This window comes from Tupaia chinensis, unplaced genomic scaffold (assembly GCF_000334495.1).
Source record: "Tupaia chinensis unplaced genomic scaffold, TupChi_1.0 Scaffold000423_1, whole genome shotgun sequence".
NCBI classification, from domain to species: Eukaryota; Metazoa; Chordata; class Mammalia; order Scandentia; family Tupaiidae; genus Tupaia; species Tupaia belangeri.
In genome coordinates, this window is record NW_006159928.1 from 2,988,343 (window position 1) to 3,007,538 (window position 19,196).

At 40.3% G+C, this 19,196-nt stretch overlaps 1 protein-coding gene across 1 annotated transcript; it reads right to left on the minus strand.

Annotated features, from left to right (window-relative positions):
* Window positions 1-10,003: 10,003 nt before the first annotated feature.
* CCER1 (coiled-coil glutamate rich protein 1) lies at window positions 10,004-11,702 on the minus strand. Its single transcript, XM_014590239.1, is given in 2 exon segments — window positions 10,004-10,225; window positions 10,286-11,702. Coding segments are annotated over 2 exon segments (1,191 nt in total). The 5' UTR covers window positions 11,255-11,702.
* Window positions 11,703-19,196: the final 7,494 nt, after the last annotated feature.

Genomic DNA, 19,196 nt, shown 5'->3' on the forward strand with positions numbered 1-19,196 from the left:
AAGTCCATTACTGTTGCTATATTTTCCTAAATGGCAAAACTAGAACTACTTAGTGGTCAAAGGCCTTTTTTTTTTTTAAACTTTAAAAGCTGAATTTTTTATTTTCCTTCTTTCTATTTATTTATTAATTTATTTATTGCTATAGGGCATGTGCACTTTACCAGAAAGAGAGAGAGAAAGCGAGAAAACATCCCCCAAGGGAGATGGCCACGCTGGAATCCCTTCTCCTCCATTTTCCTCTTGGGATCTTGGGCATGACACAGGCACACACGCCTGACATGAGGTTAAGACACTGAGTAAAGGACTCAAATTGTGGTCAACTATAAATTGTGGTCAACTACATGAGAGTCCAGTGACACAGCCATTATGCCAACTGCTGGTCCCTAAAAGCTGAATTTCTTGAGCCAGCACAAGGCATGGAGGTGGGGTGGCTGGCTCTCACATGACAGCTACATGGTTTGAGTCTCAGACCTAGTGGCTTGACAAGCACGCCAGGTGTGTTTGCATGCCCCAAATCCTGAGAAAAGAATAAAGAAGGGATTGCAATGTGATCATCCCCCCGAGGTCTAGGGAGTGATTTCTTTCTCTCTCTCTCTCTCTCTCTCTGGTAAGTATACATGCCCTAGAACAAAACTAAAAACAAAGAAATACAAACAATAATAATAATTTTTAAAAAGCGAGTGTCTTACTGCTGAAAATAGAACCACGTATTTCAAAATATAATAGTTCTGTATGTGATTTTCATATAGAAAACATTCAGATACTATTTGTATAAAATGAAGAGAAATCTAAGTTACTGACTTTGAAAAGTTTTTATTTATTACTTTGATGAGAGAGACAGAGAGAGCACCCCCAACAGGGATCTACACTTGGCCTCAGGCAGCCCTGTATCTTTGACTCTCCCATGCCAGAACACTCTAGGAGGCCTGCAGATGGGAACTCAGAATGCAGTCCTTTTAGTCAGCTTCCCACACCATTGTATTTCGCCACCATGTCGCTGTCCAGCCCTTGAGCTGCTGACTTTTCAGCCCATAACATCTTCAAGTATGATTTAAAGTTATTTGTATTTTTTAATCTTATAATAACAAGGGATAACTTTGTGGGACAGTGGTAATATGCTGTTCAAGAGAAGCTGAGTTATATATCTGATGACTGCAGTTCAAATCTCCAGCCCAGTAAGCCTAAAACATGCTGGGCACACGCACACACAAACCCAGAACCCTGTGGCTGGAAAACTGGAGGAAGGAAATTGAGGCATGACCAGATCCTGTGGAGGGTGCTATTCTCTCTTGCTCTCTCTCAAGCACACACATATGCTCTATCATGAATGAAGATAAATTATATAACAAAGATTATTGTAGATACTTTGTTAGTTGGAAAATGAGACCTAGAAATACATGCATGGTCTATATACTGGAAGCTAGTTTTTTATACTAAGGTACACTCACTGAATTTAATCACATATGTAGTGTAGAAATGACCCTTGCAGGTTGATTAAGGTCAACAGGAGCTGTAAATCATAAAACATCAAGGGCTCCCATTCATAGTTACATAAACATTGGAACTATTATAAACTATCTTATAGCTTAGGATATGCAGGAGCACTATTGTCCTCCTTTTTTCAAATTTATATATAAGTTCATTAAGTTCTTGGTAGGAAATTTAGAACACCAATTTGTGAGGATAAACTCCCTCTATAAGGACAATCATGAATAACAAGTAGCCCTGGAGTCGAGAAACAGTTTTGACTTTTGCTAAAATTTGCAAGACCACAGCTTCCTGATCAGCCTTGTGCTGCTCTGTAATCTCCTATTTCTTTTACTCTTGGTTGAAGATCTCACCTTCTTTGTGATTGAGCTTCTGCAGTTTCTTTTTCTTGAAGTAAGCATCAGTGAGATGTTTGGGGATTTTTACTTTGCTAATATCAGTTTTCTTAAAGGAGGCAATGACAGATTTCTGGTGTGTTCTATGCACTGGAACTCAATTGACGACCAGAGGTCCAGTCTCAAATAGCTACCAACTGCTCAGCTGCTTCAGGAAAACTACTCTCTTGTTCCTGAGGTGTCCAGTGAGGATGATCAGAATGGTCCCGTGAGTGATGTTAGCTCTCAGCGTTTTCTTTTTTATATAATAATTTTTTAAGAATTATTTTATGTACTTACGTATTTATCACAGGAGTTTGGACAGAGAAAAACAGAGAGAGGGAGAGAGAAAGCAAGCCACCAGGTCTGGGACTCAAACCATGGTTGGCCATGTGGGAATGCCAGCATCTTAACCACCACTCCACCTTCTGGCCCCACTTGCAGCTTTTTCACATGCTGACTGAAGGATTTTTACTGTGGCTCAACAGGGACATCTTCAGTGGGATAATATCTAGGCTCTCGCAAAGTTTAACCACCCTGGTACAACTATTCTTGCCACCACCAACAGATTTTGTGACAGTGGAAAGAACTTTCTTCTTTTAATTTTCAATCATGAATGTAGCAGCCGAGTATTTTCTCTTGTACACCACCTTCCTGGGATACATGGCAGATCAGGACCAGTTCCTCAGACTAGGACCAGGTTTTGGATGCAATGAGGCTTCCCCTTCTTGGATCTTTTAGCTATGGGGTCACCCTTTTTATCCTTGCAACTGGCATTAGCCTTCTTGGCTTCAGGTTTCCTCTCCTTAGTATCCAGCTTCTCAGCTTTTTCACCAGCCATCTTGTAAAATGGGCAAGAGCTATTATCCTCTTTTTGTAATTCCTTTTAAATTAAGGCTTTTTCTGTTAAAGGAACTCTGCTGTGTGGTTGTATTTATACATGTTTTTATATGTAAGTAGTTTCTTTTAACTGGTTGAAATCTAAAAAATTGTGTTTGTAATATCTATTTTGACTGAATATATTCTGAAGTGAAAGCATGTTTGATTCAAGGCATTGCCAGAGAAGTCTTTAACTGTAGTTTGGCTCAGGAATAAATTTGTTTCAATCATTCTTTCCCTGCCTCCCACCATGCCAGCCAGTAGTAGAACGACAATGTAATATTACTATTCAGCAATACGTGTACATAACAGCATATTCTAATATATTCTTCAGTGTCTTGATCCCTCTGAATAAATCCCCTTTAACTCCTCTGATCACATGAAAAGCACTTGTCCTATAGGATGACTAATCCTAGTCCAGTGACCTGGCAGGGCTGAGTCAACCTTGCATCCCACACTCTCCACATTTATGTTTTTCAGCATAACTACTGTAACTGCAGAGTTATCTCTTCCTTAGATACTTCTATTATCAATCTCCCATTGAAGAAATTATAGTGTTTTCTACCATCCTCGGAACCCAAGTCAAGTTTACTTTTTAAAAACTTTGTTTCTGGGGCCAGTAGGTGGCGAGGTGGTTAGTTAGGGTGCTGGACTCCCACATGGCCGACTGCAGTTCAAGTCCTGGACCTTGCAGTTTGTATTCTCACTTTCTCTTTCTCTCTCTCTCTGTCTCTTTCTGGTCAAATTGAAAGGTAACTAATGATAACAAATAAAATAAAATAAATGATTCTTTAAAAAAAATGTTTCTGGGTGGGTTGTTTTAAGTAAAGCAACAGAAAGATATGTCCAAGTAATACACTACACTTAACAACTCGAAAAATAGAGGATATGGGTCCTAAAACAACATCCTTCTTAGAATTTCATCTGATATGAGGCTGGCAGGCAGAGTGGTAGTTAAGGGCGCTGGACTCCCACATGGCCAACCATGGTTCAAGACCTGGACCCGGCAGCTTGTTTTCTCACTTTCTTTCTCCCTCTCTATTTCTCTCTTTTACTTTGTCCTTCTCTCATCAAATTGAAATAAAGTAAATAAAGTTAAATAAAGTAATTCTTAAAAAAATTTCATCTGATCTGTATAAGGAAAATAGAGCATTGTTTCACAGAGTGATCATATGTGATAATGTGTGTTAAGAATCTTGCCTATAAAGTTTTTATTTTTATTTTTTAGAGGTTTTTGCCATAGGATGCATGTGCTCGCCAGTGAGAGAGCAAAATACAGAGACAGTGAGAGGGAAAATGAGAAGTCACCTCCCAGGGGGGATAGCTACACCACAATCCTTGTCACCCATTCTTCTCCTGGGATCTTGGGGATGCAGGCATGCCCACCTGGTGAGATTTTCAAGCCATCTGGTTCTGACCTGGAACCGCAGTTGACCATGTGGAAGTTCAGTGACATAACCACTATGCCATCTGCTGGCCCCTGCTCCAATGTTTTTAAAAATCTAAGATTTATGTTTTGATAATTTAGATTCTACATAGTTGACTTATAGTATTTAATATCTTTTGGTTTTTTTATATACCTATGTCTACATCTTCATCTGTAATAAATTTACCTACAAGTGAAGCGTACAATCGAACCTTCAATAAAGTATGAATGATATGTAGCTATCTCACACACCTATAAAATAATCTCTTCTTGTATTTTTAAACTAAAGTAAAATTTTATTTTACTTTAATCATGGATGAGAAACAATGCAACAATTTGTCTTACTCAGGTATTTCCTCCCGCCAAATGTATGTATACTGAGATACATATGTAAAATACTAGTCACTGCTTTAGATTATTATATGATTTACATCGACTATGAGTATTACAGATGCATACATTTTGATTCTGAAAATATGTATTCTCATTTACATACATACATGGGAAAGAATGGGTAATTCATAGTTCAGCTGTTAGGATATTAATGTCAGTCATAAGAAAGGAGACATTATTGCCTAGGGGCAGGTTTTGAGGGTAAATGATGGAAAACAGAATCTTGGGAATGACTCCAGCTCTAGAGATGTAATTGGTTCTCATGGTCTGCAAAACAGAATGTACAACTCAAAGCAGTGTATGTCATTACAATTATCTAGAGAAAATAGTGCAGTCAATGAATCATTTTGCTAGTTATCTTGGGAGATGTTATATAGTTGCTCTAATCACTAACAAGTAACTTTAAGTCACTCCATAATATAACAATAATCTCATTTCTGTACTTATTACTCAATATAACTAGGAGATATTAAATGTCACTGACTTAGGTACTTGGCAAGTATTGTTTATTTAATTCTTCTACAATAAATTCATTTAATCCCATGAAGTAGATACCTTAGTTTAGGAAAATGAGAAGCCAGAATTTCAGTGACATGTTTGAAGTCACAGAAGGGGTAAATGATAGAAGTTTTGAATGCACAAACTATAATCCTCTTTTTAAAAATTGCTGTAAGGCACATATGCTTGCTAGAGAGAGATGTGAGTGAGAGAAAGGAGAAAACACTCCCCCAACAGAGCTAGCCATATTGCAAAACTTTCTCCTCCATTTTTCCATCCTGTCAGGATTTGGGGCATGCATGCATGTGTACACACACACACACACACACACACACACACAGAGCATGTTTTTCAGGCCTCTGGGCTAGGATTTGAACTGTGGAGTGACCATGTGAGATCTTGCTCCCTTAACCAGTAGGCTACAGGGCTGGCCCCAAACCACAATATTAATCATTAAATTCCTGTGAGGCTTCCCCAATGCATCTAACCCCTAACACTCAGAGCTTCTAGGTCTTGAATGTATATGCAAATCACTAGACCTTGCTACAAAGCTTATTTTAACGCAGATCTGAGAGGAGCCAGGGATTCAGCATTTTTAACAAGCTGGCAGGTGGCACTAAGGTGTTGGTTCAGGAACCACACTTTCAATAGCAAAGCACTAGACCTCTGAATTTGTAGGATATTTTTCCAGAAGCCAAAATTAAATTTCAAAGATTAGTTGGATCATGCTCGGTTAAGTGGTAACAACTAAAAGATTTGAGTACCTCAGTCCAAGAGAATTGCAATGAGAGATTTTTCCAGACTTTGCTAATGAAACTAGACACATCTACCTCTGAAGATTTAAGTGAGGTGATAACCGTTCACTCTGTAATTGTGATGTAAACAGACTGGGTGCTTTTAAAACAATAGAGTTTTATTTGGCTTATAAAATTCTGGTGTCTGGAAAGTCCAAGAGCATGGGGCTGGTTTCTGGCCAGAAGCAGAAAGGTCAGCAGGTGCATGCAGAGAAACAGGCAGACCTGGGGCAAGCCATCTTCTTTTAATAACATCCTGATCACTCTTGGGAACGAAGTCCCTTTCATGAAAGCTAGAATTTACTCTGTCTTGCCAGACATCATTAATCTATTGATAAGGGTGATGCCTCCTTGATCCAAACACTGCTCATAAGGCCTCACGTCTTAAAGATCTCACCATCTCCCAATGCCATGACACAGGGGAACAAATTCCCAAACATGAACCTTTGGGAGACAAACCATTATCTAAACCATAGTAATAACTTTGATTATAAGATGTAGTCTAGTATGTAATGAATAACTGTGCTTTACAGACTATAATACAGTTTTTTCATAACTATTAAATAGCTGGTCTTTACAGTAGACTTAAGTGATCTGGGAGTATAATCACTACTTTTGAGGAAACAGAAGAACAAGGCAAGTGGCTACCACCACAGGTCACTGAGGCAGCAGAACAACAAACATCCAGCCTCCCCAGGCCATATCTAAATGATTTTCTTTTCTTCCATCAGCTGACCTTGGTCTGGGGGCCATTAATTAGCTAAAACTAAATAGAGGCAAAGAAATGCTAGTACTGAAACAGCTAAAACACAGCCATATTTTGATTTTGTTTTAAATATACAGGTAAGTCCAAAATGACTGGGCATCATGAGGAGTAATCAACTATTTCACATTAAGAATGGCCTGTCTCAATGTATCATTTTATGAGCTGGTGTTTGTATCATTTACTTCCCAGAAAGGTAGGCTTGGTGGAGCTGTTAAGAGATTGGCTGTTTAAACTCTCATGTTTATTTTATTGGAACTAAGTATGTTGAAAATATTTTCTTCATATGTATGTATGAAGAAGAAATTTTGTACTGAGAGCTCAGAGTTGGTTTCTATATGCCAAGTGCATTCACTATTTTTAGAAGGCTAATATTGTCAGACAGAAAAGCTCTCTAAGTTACTGTGGAGACAAAGCAATGAAGATAAATCAAGAAATGTTGTCAATCACTGGAAGAAGAAAATACCAGAACTTCTACATGTAAAACATTTCAGAACAGACAGCAAAGATTCATATCAAACCCAGTCCTTCTGAACATTTTGATAATTTCTAATGTTATTTTTTCCCTGATAATTGACAATAGCTCCACTCTTGAAAGAAATGCTCAAGTGAAACAGTTATCTTTGTTTTCACCCCCACCTCGTTTTGAATAACTTTAAGAATAATAAAGGATTTATTCTGAAAACTTTTTTTTTCCATCAAGTGTAAACTTACCTCTAAAACTAAGGACTCTGTTTACTCTGAGCCATACTAGCACATTGGAGTGTACTGAATCACCATCAAGATATGCTAAATTAGCTGTGTGAGGTTTACATGGAAGCTGAGAACTATGGTGCTCCAATTACACAGAGCAACAAAGGCTATTACTCCTTCACTGCATGATAATGGGTAGGGAGACCAATAAAGAGTGTAAAGATGGGTAAACTGAGATGCCCAACCCCTTGAAGCCCCAACACAGCTTAATTATTTCATGTTAGCCTTCAGGATAAGTAAAACAACTGTAACAATAGCTGCCTAATTAGAAAAGAAAAAAGTTCAGGCAGAGAATCATTGATAATAGTTTTCTCCTTTCATTAATTCATGCAGGTGACTATTTCAGAAGATGTGGGTAACACGCGGATGAGTCGATGATATGGCTTTTCCCTACCTCTCTCACTTCTCCCATTGGCTGCTCCTTCAAGATACTCTGATCCTCTCTCTTCATTTCCTTTAAGGTACTAAACTCCTCCCAGCTCTCGATCTTTCGACTGAGGCCTCTGTCTCCTGCCCACAGTAAATGTCCCAGCCTCCCTCTTGGGTCCCCTTGTGATATATGCTTTCACAGTGGTACATGACCTTTCATAGTGGTGCAAGTGATACTTTCAGGGGCCAATTAGTCTTACTCTTTATTTGATCTTTTCTATTAAGCTGAAGGCACTAAGCATAGGGATTTTGCCTACTTACCATTGTATTCTTATCCCTATTCACAGTGCTTGACTTCTAGAAGTTTGATACATGTTTGTTAGATAATGGTTCATAAACTTGAATATAAACTCCTGAGATATTGGTCACATTTATATTTTTACAAGGATGAGTGAATAACACTTTGTGCATATGGAGGTAACTAACATGTGTTGAATTTAAACATTTTAAAAATAGAATAATTTCCAAGAAGAACTTGAGACTTGTCCAGATATGACTGTGAAGAAATTCAACTCTAAGACTTCTGTGATGAGGACATACTTCATTTTAGATTTAGTGCTTATTTTGAGTGATTTGAATAAAATATTTATCGGCTATGACTTTTAAGGATATATTGACTAGTATAAGGAACATGATACTTGGTTTCCCTCTGCATAGACACATCAAAAACAATAGAAATGCGTATGGCTGGCCAATCTTAACCTGCTTTTCCAGGTCATTCACAAGTTGCATGTTGTGGAAAGTAACTTTTTCTTAAGAGTATAATTAAATGTTTTGTTATTCACTGCTATAAAATTTTCTGTAATTTTAAAATTTGTATAATGTTTGTGTTAGGTTTTTCTTCTTCTTTTTAATCCTGTTGATCACTGAAATATTGTCACATAGATTTCTTGTATTTACATAAGAAAGGAGAAGCTGGGTACTTTCACTGAATCCTTTAATTATTTTATTTTTTATTTAACAGCTTAAGCTTATCACCTGAAAGCTGCAATACAACGGGCTGTATGAGCAAAAACCATCCAGGTAGGATCACCATGAAGTCTTCTTTTCAACAAGTAAATACCAAGTTGTGGTTCAAACTATACTTGGAAGAATAGTTTGGCAAAAAGATGTTATTTTTGAGAAGGCTGGCATGAATTCTTCATCTGGGACTGTTATGGAAAGAAGCTATGGATGAAATCTTTTATTAAGTGCTCAGGAAGAAATGCATTATTTCCTCCTAAAAATGTTTGGCCAAAGCTATTACTTTGGTTGATGTATTCTTCATGGGTTTAGATTTCAGCAGAAACTAGCTCACATAGGCTCACACATTTTTGTTTTACTCTCCTCATAAAAAGGGTTTATGGGAACCAAAAGAAGACATAATAAAATATTCTACTCCCAAAAGGCCAATAATCTTTTTTGTAAAAAAATCAGTTCAAAAACTATCTTTATGGTTCCTCTGAACTTATGATAAGGAATATATCTAGGAACAAGGCCTCAAAATTTGAGCTGTGTTCCATTGTTTGCAGTTACCTTGGATTTTAACTAGATGTGCAAGTTGACTTCTGACCATGGGGAATCCTCTCCATGCATGGATTATGGATTGTTGAGGCCATGGCAGATAACCAGTTCCACAGAAGCAAGTTCATGTTCTTCTGAGGAAGATCCATAGCACTGTGGAACAAGGAATATAAATGAGCAATACCACAAAAGACTGCACATTGGGTTACCAAAGTACAACCCTCAAAAGTGAATTCCGAAGGTAGAAAAACTATAAAGAAAAACATTTTTACAAAAATAAAGGGTTTTAAATGGCCTCAGCTAAGAGCACCAGTGGCAATCAGTAGCCATGGCCTATGCTTTTTAGGCATCTGACAGAATCTGTTGAATCCAAGCTCATTTAGTAACTTGTATCAATCTGTTACAAAGTTAAAAAAATATTGTCTAGAGGGGAAAATACCAAATAAAAATATTCAAACTGTAGTAATAAAATATTTGGCCTTTAATCATTTCCAATAAAATTTTAGTTGAAAGCTCCCCCGCCCCCACCCCTAGTCATACATAAACACACCAATGTTTAGAACATTTTATAATGGCCAAAGAGGGATTTACATAGATATGTTTATTAATGAAGCTCATTTTCAAATTAGTTTTTAGTAAGTTGCCTGTCCATTTTAGCCTCAAATCTGCTTCATCCCTCAATCCCTTGCCTGGTGTCTAACAGTTAGTTAATGTCTTGGATCACGAAGAGAGCTTCCTGTGGCACTTTGGGAATGATCTATTTTGGACTTAAATAAGTACAGTTTATAAAGTTCTCGCTCTCTTCTTCAGCCCCCACTAGGATTGACAGAGGCATTTCCAGGGGCAAGTGGTTTTCTTCTTCTCTCTGCTCCTCCTCCAGCCCCTCTTCCTCATCCTCTTCTTCCTCCTCCTCCCCCTCCTCATCCTCCTCTTCCGCTCCATCCTCCTCCCCTTCGTCCTCCTCCTCAGCTTCATCCTCCTCAGCTGCATCTTCCTCTTCCTCAGCTTCTTCCTCCTCCTCAGTTTCTTCTTCCTCCTCCATCTCATCTTCTTCCTCTGCTTCATCCTCCTCTTCCTCGCTCTCCTCCACCCTTCCATTCCAAATATCCTCTTCATACTCCTCCTCCTCCATCTTCTGCTCTTGCTCTTCCTCTCCCTGCAGCAGCTGCGGGGTGGAAGACTGGTTCTCCTCTGGAGCAGGACTTAAGGCTAGAGAGGGATTTTGCGCATAGCCATATAGAGCCTGCAGCGCCGCATCTTCCTCGCCGCCACTAGGGGGCGCGTCGTTTCCGGAAGAACAAGCCGGGGAGGCCTGAGCGCCCGCCTGCGCCCGCTGCTGGCGCTCCAGTTCCTCCTGCTGCTGCATGTCTTGGTAGATCTGGTCCATGATGAACTGGGTGGTGTTTGGCGGCGCTTGCATGCCAGGCGCCCTCCACCCGTACAGGTTGACCGGGCGCAGCAGCGTGCTCAGATCCACTGGCGGACTCCTCGAAGATGAGCCGCGAGGTTGGCGGCGCAGGCCGCGGCCCCTGCGGCCCCAGCGCTTCTTCCTGCCAGGGGGCCTGGCCCAGCCAGGGTTCCAGGGCCCGCCCCAGCAGGAGCAGCAGCAAAGACAGAAGGGGTGCAGGCCATACATCCGAACCACTCGGCCGGGGGGCTTCCGGAATCCTGTGGGAGGTGGGTGCCAGGGAGCGCACCAGCTCCCCCAGTTAAAGTTCAGTGCCCAAGCGGGTGGTTGGGGTGGTTGGAACCAAGGGCCCGAGCCGTACTGGTACTTTGGCTGTTTCCTCGGGGGCTCATACTCGACCTTGGGGCCGTAACCTTGCCGGCGCTTGTAAATTGGAGCACCCCTGCGCTTGCGGTGGCAAGACCGCCAAGGACGTAAAGGGGAAGAAGATGCCCAACCGCCACCCAGGTTTAGAGGGTCTTCTCTTTTGTCGAGGGTCTGGGTCATGGTTCAGGGAGCTCCGGAACGTCTAAATGGTATTGTCCTTCTTAGAAGCTGTCGTCAGGATTGGCCAGATGCAACGGTCTAAGGAGCCTCGTCACCCTGTGTCTCGGCACAGCACCTCGTGTCTGCCGCTGGGATCACACCTTCTTCTGCAGGAGGCCCCTCTCTTCTCGCTCGCTCTTCTGACTTAATCTCTTGTCCTTCGCAGCACCTGAGTTGTCTCGCCCAGGTGGGTTGGGTGGGACTGGGACTGGGTAAGGATGGTGGGGGAGGAAGGTGTTGGAAGGCCACACGCAGCGAGACCCACTCCCGGGTCCCAAACACACCCGCCTCCACCGAGGCTTGGGCTGGGGACAGGGGAGGCAAGGGTTGCGTGTTACCTTGAGGCTCCCTCTCAACCCAGGTGCTTCACCGTCGCAGTCCTGGCTAGACTGTGGTGACCGGAGCAGCCGCAGCCTTTAAATACCTGTGGGGCCCCCCCCGCGTGCCCCCTGCGTCCTTGGTTACCCAGGACGACAGCCAATTACAGTCCAGGTCTCCTCCCTCTGCTTGGAAACTGGGTTCTGGCGGAACCCCGTGTCAGTGAACGTTCTTAGGGACTTGTGACGGAGTTGTTGAAGGAGGTGGAGAGGGGTCATGGCTGGGTTTGTGGTACTCAACTCAGGGGACCCTTGAGGCAGTGCCCATGAATTCGTTGTCACCTTGTAGCAGGGGGATTTGGAAAAATGGACCTTTGGCTGAACCCTGGTGGGGTTGGGCGAACTTGTGTATTTAAAAACCCATATTTTATACCTTTGGGGAGGTCTACGGGGTAAAGAACTCTGTTTGGAAAATACCCCCACTCTACTTTAAGGCCGATACCAACCCTTTAACTCCTGGGAGTCGGTATTCGTCATATGTAAAACAAGACAAAACATTGTTGCGTCCGCTGACAGTGTGCTGGTGGGCATGGCGTATGGTCCTCACTCCCACCCTGAGAGGGTGGTACTGCTACCACTTTGCACAGATCAAGATACCGAGAGGTTAATTTGTCCACGTTTGTAGAGTGAAAGGATTTCAGGCTAGTGTTTAAGCCTAAAACATTTGTTGTGTCCACTGACAGTGTACTGGTGGCCATTATTTTCATCATATTTAAATACTTCAGAGCACTTAAAGGATATGCTATGGTATTCATAAAGACATTATACCCTGTATCTGGTGCAAAAATAGTCATCCTCACCCTTGTGCTCTTTTCTTTTTTGACTTGGTACAGACATCAACCTGCTAGTAGGCTTAATCCTAGAGAAAATAGTCCCAGAGCATATCCCTTTATGACTTTCTTGCTGAGAGTGGAATTGTGCAAAGTGGAACATTGTCCTCTGGGAATCTCAGTCTATACAAGCCCCCATTAACTGCTGCAGAATCAAAATGTGCAAAAGCCCTACAGCTTGCAAAGGTCATTTATGCATTCCTGGTTGAAAATTAAGAACAGTGTGTGGGCTCTTGGATCAAGACTCCAACCATAGCCTTGGGACCTGTAGACCTCCCAGGCTTCATTCTGTTTCATTTGCTCTCGGGTTTGCTTCCGACAGTCTTTCTTGACTCAAAGTACAAAATGCTGACAATTTTATCCAATTGTATCCGTTTCTGCATATACACTCATACCTTTGGCAGTTACTTTAACCCATTTCTGCTTAACTCAGAATGAAATGGCGATAGTTCAGATTTATTTTTCTAGGGATGCTTATGTTAGACAACACTGGATTTTAATAAAATGCTTTAGAAATTGATCATATGGAGCCAGCCTATGGCCCTGGTGTTTAAGGCAGCTGGAGCACATATGGCCCATCCATGGTCTGAGTCCTGGTAGCTTGAGTGCACGTGCAGTGTGCCCAAAATCCCAGAAGGAAGAAAAAATGAAGCAGGATTGTGGTGTGACCATATCCCATGGTGGATGCTTTCTTACCTTCTCTCTGACAAGCCTATGTGCCCTCGTGCAAAACAAAAAATAAAAAAAAGGAAATTAGCCATATTGCTGTAGTGGAATTCCCATTAGTTTCCTTTATTTATTTATTTATTTATTTTTTGTGACAAAGATGACTCACTGGTTTTACATGTAATTAAGGATGTCATTTTTAATCAGTTGGTATGACCTTTATACAAATAATGGTGGCTTTATATACTTTTTTGAAGATCAGAAATACATCCTATTAGTTCTCCTACTTAAATAAAAACATGAACTTATTATTAACTTTTCCCACTCATAGGAGAAATAGCAGACTATGATTTGTGATTTAGGCTTTTTTCTAGTATTTGAATTATATTACAATTTTTCTTATGTGCACTACTAGTAAATCACTCAAGATAATGCCCTACCTGGCCATCTTAAATACAACAATCAGAAGTTCAATGAAGGGGATGGGATGGTAGCATGGCACTAACTCAACACTCTGTGAGACTGACCCACATGGAAAGGATCTGGGTTCACATTGAGAAACCTCCCTGAACATAGCAGACACGTGGGAACCCATGACCTGGGGCTGGCTGAGGCTGAGGTTGATTGCAATACGAAGATTGTTGGGAGTACCTGTCTCTGTCTGTCTTTCTCGCTCATGGAAGGAATAAACCTAAAGAATAATCCAGTTAAGGACTTTTTAAAACCACATTGGGGGACCAGCACATGGTGTCAAGGTTACTTGCTGGACTCCCACATGGCTGATTATGGTTTCAGTCTCAGATCCAGTGGCTTGAAACACACTGGGCACATGTGTGCACACATCCAATATCCTGAGAGGAGACTGGAGGAGGAAGGATTGCAGTGTGGCTATCCCCGATGGGTGGTGATTTCTCGCATTCTGCCTCTCTGACTCTTTCTTTCTCTCTGGTGGGTGTATGCATCTTATAGCAAAAAATCTCTCAAAAATAGATAGATAGATAGATAGATAGATAGATAGATAGATAGATAGATAAAATAATTATTTTTATAAAACACAGGGAACCAGCAGTTAGCGTAATGGCTATGTCGCTGGACTCCCACGTAGTCGACTGTGGTTCGTGTCCCGGACCCGGTGGCTTAAAACTCACGCCGGGCGCGTGTGCGTGCGTGCCCAAGATCCTGAGAGGAGAATGGAGGAGAAGGGATTGCGGTGTGACCATCCCCCCTGGGGGGTGATTTCTCGCTTTCTGTCTCTATGTCTCTCTCTGTCTGTCTGGCGAGCGCACGCGCCCTACAGTGAAAATCTCTCAAAAAAAAAAAAAAAAAACACATATGGGATATTTTTAATTTGCGGAGGAGTATGCACTTGCCAGAGAGAGACAGAGAGACAGAGAGGAGGGAGAGAAAGAAAGTGCCCCCAGTAGGGCATAGTCACGATGTAACCCTTTCCCTTTCTTCTCCATTTCTTCATCTTGTTGGAATTTGGGGGAATATATTCCCATGTATCGGGTGAAGACATCTTTTTATTTGACCCATCTTCTTTAAATACTGCAAAATTAAATATTCTGATTCAGTATTACAACACGTCTACCATGTTACATTTGTTTTCTGTTGCCACATAATAACCACAAACTGGATTGCTTAAAACAACATATATTTGTTATCTCAAAGTTCCCATGTGTCAGGGGTCCCGGAGAAGCTTACCTGTGTCTAGTACTCAGGATCTCAGCAGACTGTAATCAAGGTGTCAGCTGGCTGAGTTCTCATCCAGAAGCTCAATTCGGGAAAACCCATTCCCAAGATCATTTTATGTTACTGGTGGGATATATTTCCTTGTGACTCTAAGACTAAGGATCCTGCCTTTGTGCTGACTGTTGGATAGAGGTGGACTTCAGGACTTAAGGTCATCCACAAGCTCTAGGACCAATGGCAGTAACAAGAAGCTGCCCGCAGTTCCTTGCTATGGGCTTCCACAATGAGGCTGTTCACTTCATCAAGTTAGCAAAAAGACTCTCCTTAGTTTAATTTATTCTTTCTTGTTTTTATTTTTATTTTTATTTATTTATTTTTTTTTGCCATAGAGCACATGTGCTTGCCAGAGAGAAACAGAAAAAGAAAGTGAGAAATCACTCTCCAGGGAGGGATGTTCACACCACAATTCCTTCTCCTCCATTTTCCTCTTCTCGTAGGATTTTAGGCATACATGCATATCTGCCAGGTGTGGTTATTAAGCTGTCAGGTCTAGGACTTGAACGACGGTTGGCCATATGGGAGCCCAGCACCTTAGTCACTATTCTACCTGCTGGCTCCAATAGCCTTAGTTCTTTATAGCAAGATGTAGATATGGATGTAGGTGTAGATATAGATACATGCATGCACTGCACATGCAGATGTGTGTATTGTAATCACGGACTTAACCTTTGTGCGTTCCATCATCTTTACTGTACCCTATTGGTTAGAAGCAAGGCCCAAGTCGCACTGGCACACATGGGTACATTTGAGGAAGGACGGTTGTACACAGAATTTGAACCCTGGGAAGCAAGAAATCATTGGAGGTTGCCTTATGATTTGTTTGCCACATAAAAGAAGTAAATTTAGTATATATCCTTTTCATATTCATTAATTACAACTTTATTAGGAAGGTTTTTTTTTGAGTTTACTTATTTTGAGATTAAAGAGAGGAAGGAAAGAAGCAAAGAAGGAAGGAAGGAAAAAAGAAAAGGAAGGAAGGGGTGCAGGCAAACAGGCACCCTCAACAGAGTCTTACACAACAATGCCACCAACCTTCCCAGACAGCGAGGATCATGGCACACAGTGTCTACTGGCTGACCTGTGAACCAAACCCTGACCTTCTTAATCAGATGCTGGCATTTGACATTCCAATACATACGTGATCACATAGATTATGCTATGCTTTATGCTGTGCAGTATTTGGTCCTTAACTCGAAAATACACTGCAAGATTGCTGTTAGTTTTATTGTGCATTGGTGTGACTTGAATGAATTTGAACACTGGATGGCAGTAGTAGTTCATTCAAAATTCAGTCAGCAGTCATCCCCTACACACCGCAAACTATGAGAAGTAACCACTGTATTTTGTATTTTATCATAAATTCCAGTTTTAAACTATTCCAGGTTGCCAAGTATCAATTACCCTTATTCTGGTACAGTGAAATTGAACATATTTATTCAGTTTTAGCATTTTCTTTTATTGGCTTTCAAATAGCAAACCTGAACTAATTAAACTTTTAAATAAAATTCTTCACAGAGAATTTTGGATGTGCTTAATATAATTGGTCAGGTAAATTAAATTTAACAACATTGTTTTAGATCCATCTGTGTAACTAATGCCGTGCTATGGGATACAACAGTAAATAAATAACTATAATTTATGTCATGCATTGTCAAAAACTTGCCTTTTTCCACCACAAAGGCATCCACATACAGAACTGTAAGATCAAAAGGTCCTTGCCATGTCATGGTCACAGAGGCTAAATACAAGATTGTAAGTCTTTCTAGCTTTTCATAGGTGAATAGATTCAAAATTACTCACTGCTCTTTCTTGATGATTTGGGAAGTTGTGGGGTTGGTTTGAAAATTTGTGAAATGTATTGTACATCACAGAATACCATTATACTATTTGGCCATTTATGAATTCTCAGATCATTTTAGGTAAATTATGGTGAACAGGGAGTTAGCTATGTGATAACTACAAAGACAATGTTTCTACAGATTTAAAGAGAAGTAATAATGCCAGTTTTGCACTCATAATAGTACCATGTGTAGATATTTTTCTCTATCACCATTTGAAAATAGTGAAGACTTCCTAGCAACTCAATATATCCGGATGACTAATATAACATATTATAATCATGACTTCTGAAAAATGTGTGTACTCGCTAATGATTAGATTGCAATTATTAGTCAGGACATATTTGCTTATACATAGTTTTGTTTGTTTGTTTTCATTTGCCAGAAGGTCCATGTAATGTTAGAGAGAGAAAGAGAAAGAGAGAGAGAAAGCTAAAAAGAAAGTCATTCCACTGGCCCTTCTCCATCTCTCCCTTCTTGTGAGATTTTGGACACACACACACACACACACACACCTGGCATGTTTCTCAAGCCACCAAGTCCCCAGTTTGAACTTCGAGGTTGGCCATGTGGGATCTAACTACCTTAACCAGCAGGCTGCAGGCTGGCCTAATAGTTTTTGTTTGTGTTATGTTTTCTTTTTATTTATTTCTTCCATGAGCGAGAGTGACAATATCCCCGCCAGAGTCCTATGCCACATCCGCCTGGGTTACTTATGCTCAGCATACCCAGGGAAACTCAAAACTCTCGAGGCAAACTCAGAACCTTCCCATTGGGGTCAGCCTTACAGAGTATCACATTTTACCACTGTGGCACTGTCTAGTCCCCGATTTCAAATCGTTTTCAAGTATAATGTATTCTGGAGTGAGATAAAGCACTTTTCTTTCTTTCTTTCCTTTCTTTCTTTCCTTCTTTCTTTCTTTCTTTCTTTCTTTCTTTCTTTCTTTCTTTCTTTCTTTCTTTCTTTCTTGACAAATAACCTGTAGAATTTAGAGAAAAATAAACATGTGCCTTAACTGAATAGGGGAAATAAATGGAATTGTTAAAGCATATGTATTGTATCTAACCAAAGGGATGTTTTTAAATGATCAGTTAAGAATATAAAGATTCTGAAATGGCCATTTGATTATGGTATGGTTAGTGCCTAGATGGTGGCATGGTAGCTAAGGAAGCTGGATGCCACATGGCCAACTACATGGTTCAAGTCCCATACCCAGTGTCTTGAGAAATATACCAGATGCATGTGCATGTGTGCATGTGTCCAAAATCCCAAAATGAAGGAGAAATGGAGGAAAAGGTATTAAGTTATGACCATCCCCCATGAGGGGGTTGCTTTCTTTCTTTCTCTCCTCTCATTCTCTCTCTGGCAAGCACACACACTCTCTGGCAAATTTTTAAAATAGAAAATATGACATCGTTAGAAAGATTACTCAAATATTATCACATTCTCAGGGTGTAGTATTGTGGCACTTGATGGTTGGGTGGTTATTCTGTTTCAAGCTTTTCGACTTTGAGGTACACAAATTCTGATTGAACATATGCTTAGTTTTCCTCTATAGGTTTGAAGCAAATTAACATGTACCTTTTGTTATTAAAGACATTAAACTGAAACAAGAAACTGTTTATGCATCTAAATTGGAGACACATTAGAGCAAAGCTCTCTAATTGTTACATTAGAGAATTTTGAATTTAGCTATAGTGTCTCTGAATAATGGAATATAACAAATGATGTGAAGTGATGAGAAAAAAGATAATTTAGACATAGAAATATATTTGACTAAAAGACTGAGATACTTGAAAGTGTATATATGTACTTATATATATACACATGTATTTATATATGTGTTGCTTTTAAATATTGGAGTTGTGTTGACAATTTTCTCATTTTTAACCTTTTTAATTTGGAAAAAGACTATACAACAATAAACAAGTTTGAAATTAAACTATGTTGTATTTTGGGACCAGCAGGTAGTACAGTGATTAAGGCCCTGGACTCCCATATAGCAGATGACAGTTAAAGTCAGACCTAGTAGCTTGAAAATTAAGCCATGTGCACATGTGTCGATGCCCCAAATCTCATGAGGAGAATGGAAGAGAAGAGATTGTATTGCAGCCATACCCCTGGTGGTGGGAGAGGGGTGATTTCTCACTTTCTCTCTCTCTGTGTCAGCAACAAGGGCAAGAGTCTTATAACAAAAATCTCTCTAAAAATTTTTTTTAAAAAAGAAATTAAATTGTTTCATGATGTTTAGACGATCATGCACTCTGCCACAGTAGTGGTAAAATATAAGTAGATAAAATATCTTTGCATGGCATTTTACTAACATTTATTAACTCGTATTTAAAATAGTAATCTTTAATCTAGAATTCTACTTCTATGAATTGATCTTTAGAGGCCTTCTCACATGTACATGTAGCATTATTTATGTCGAAGTAAGTG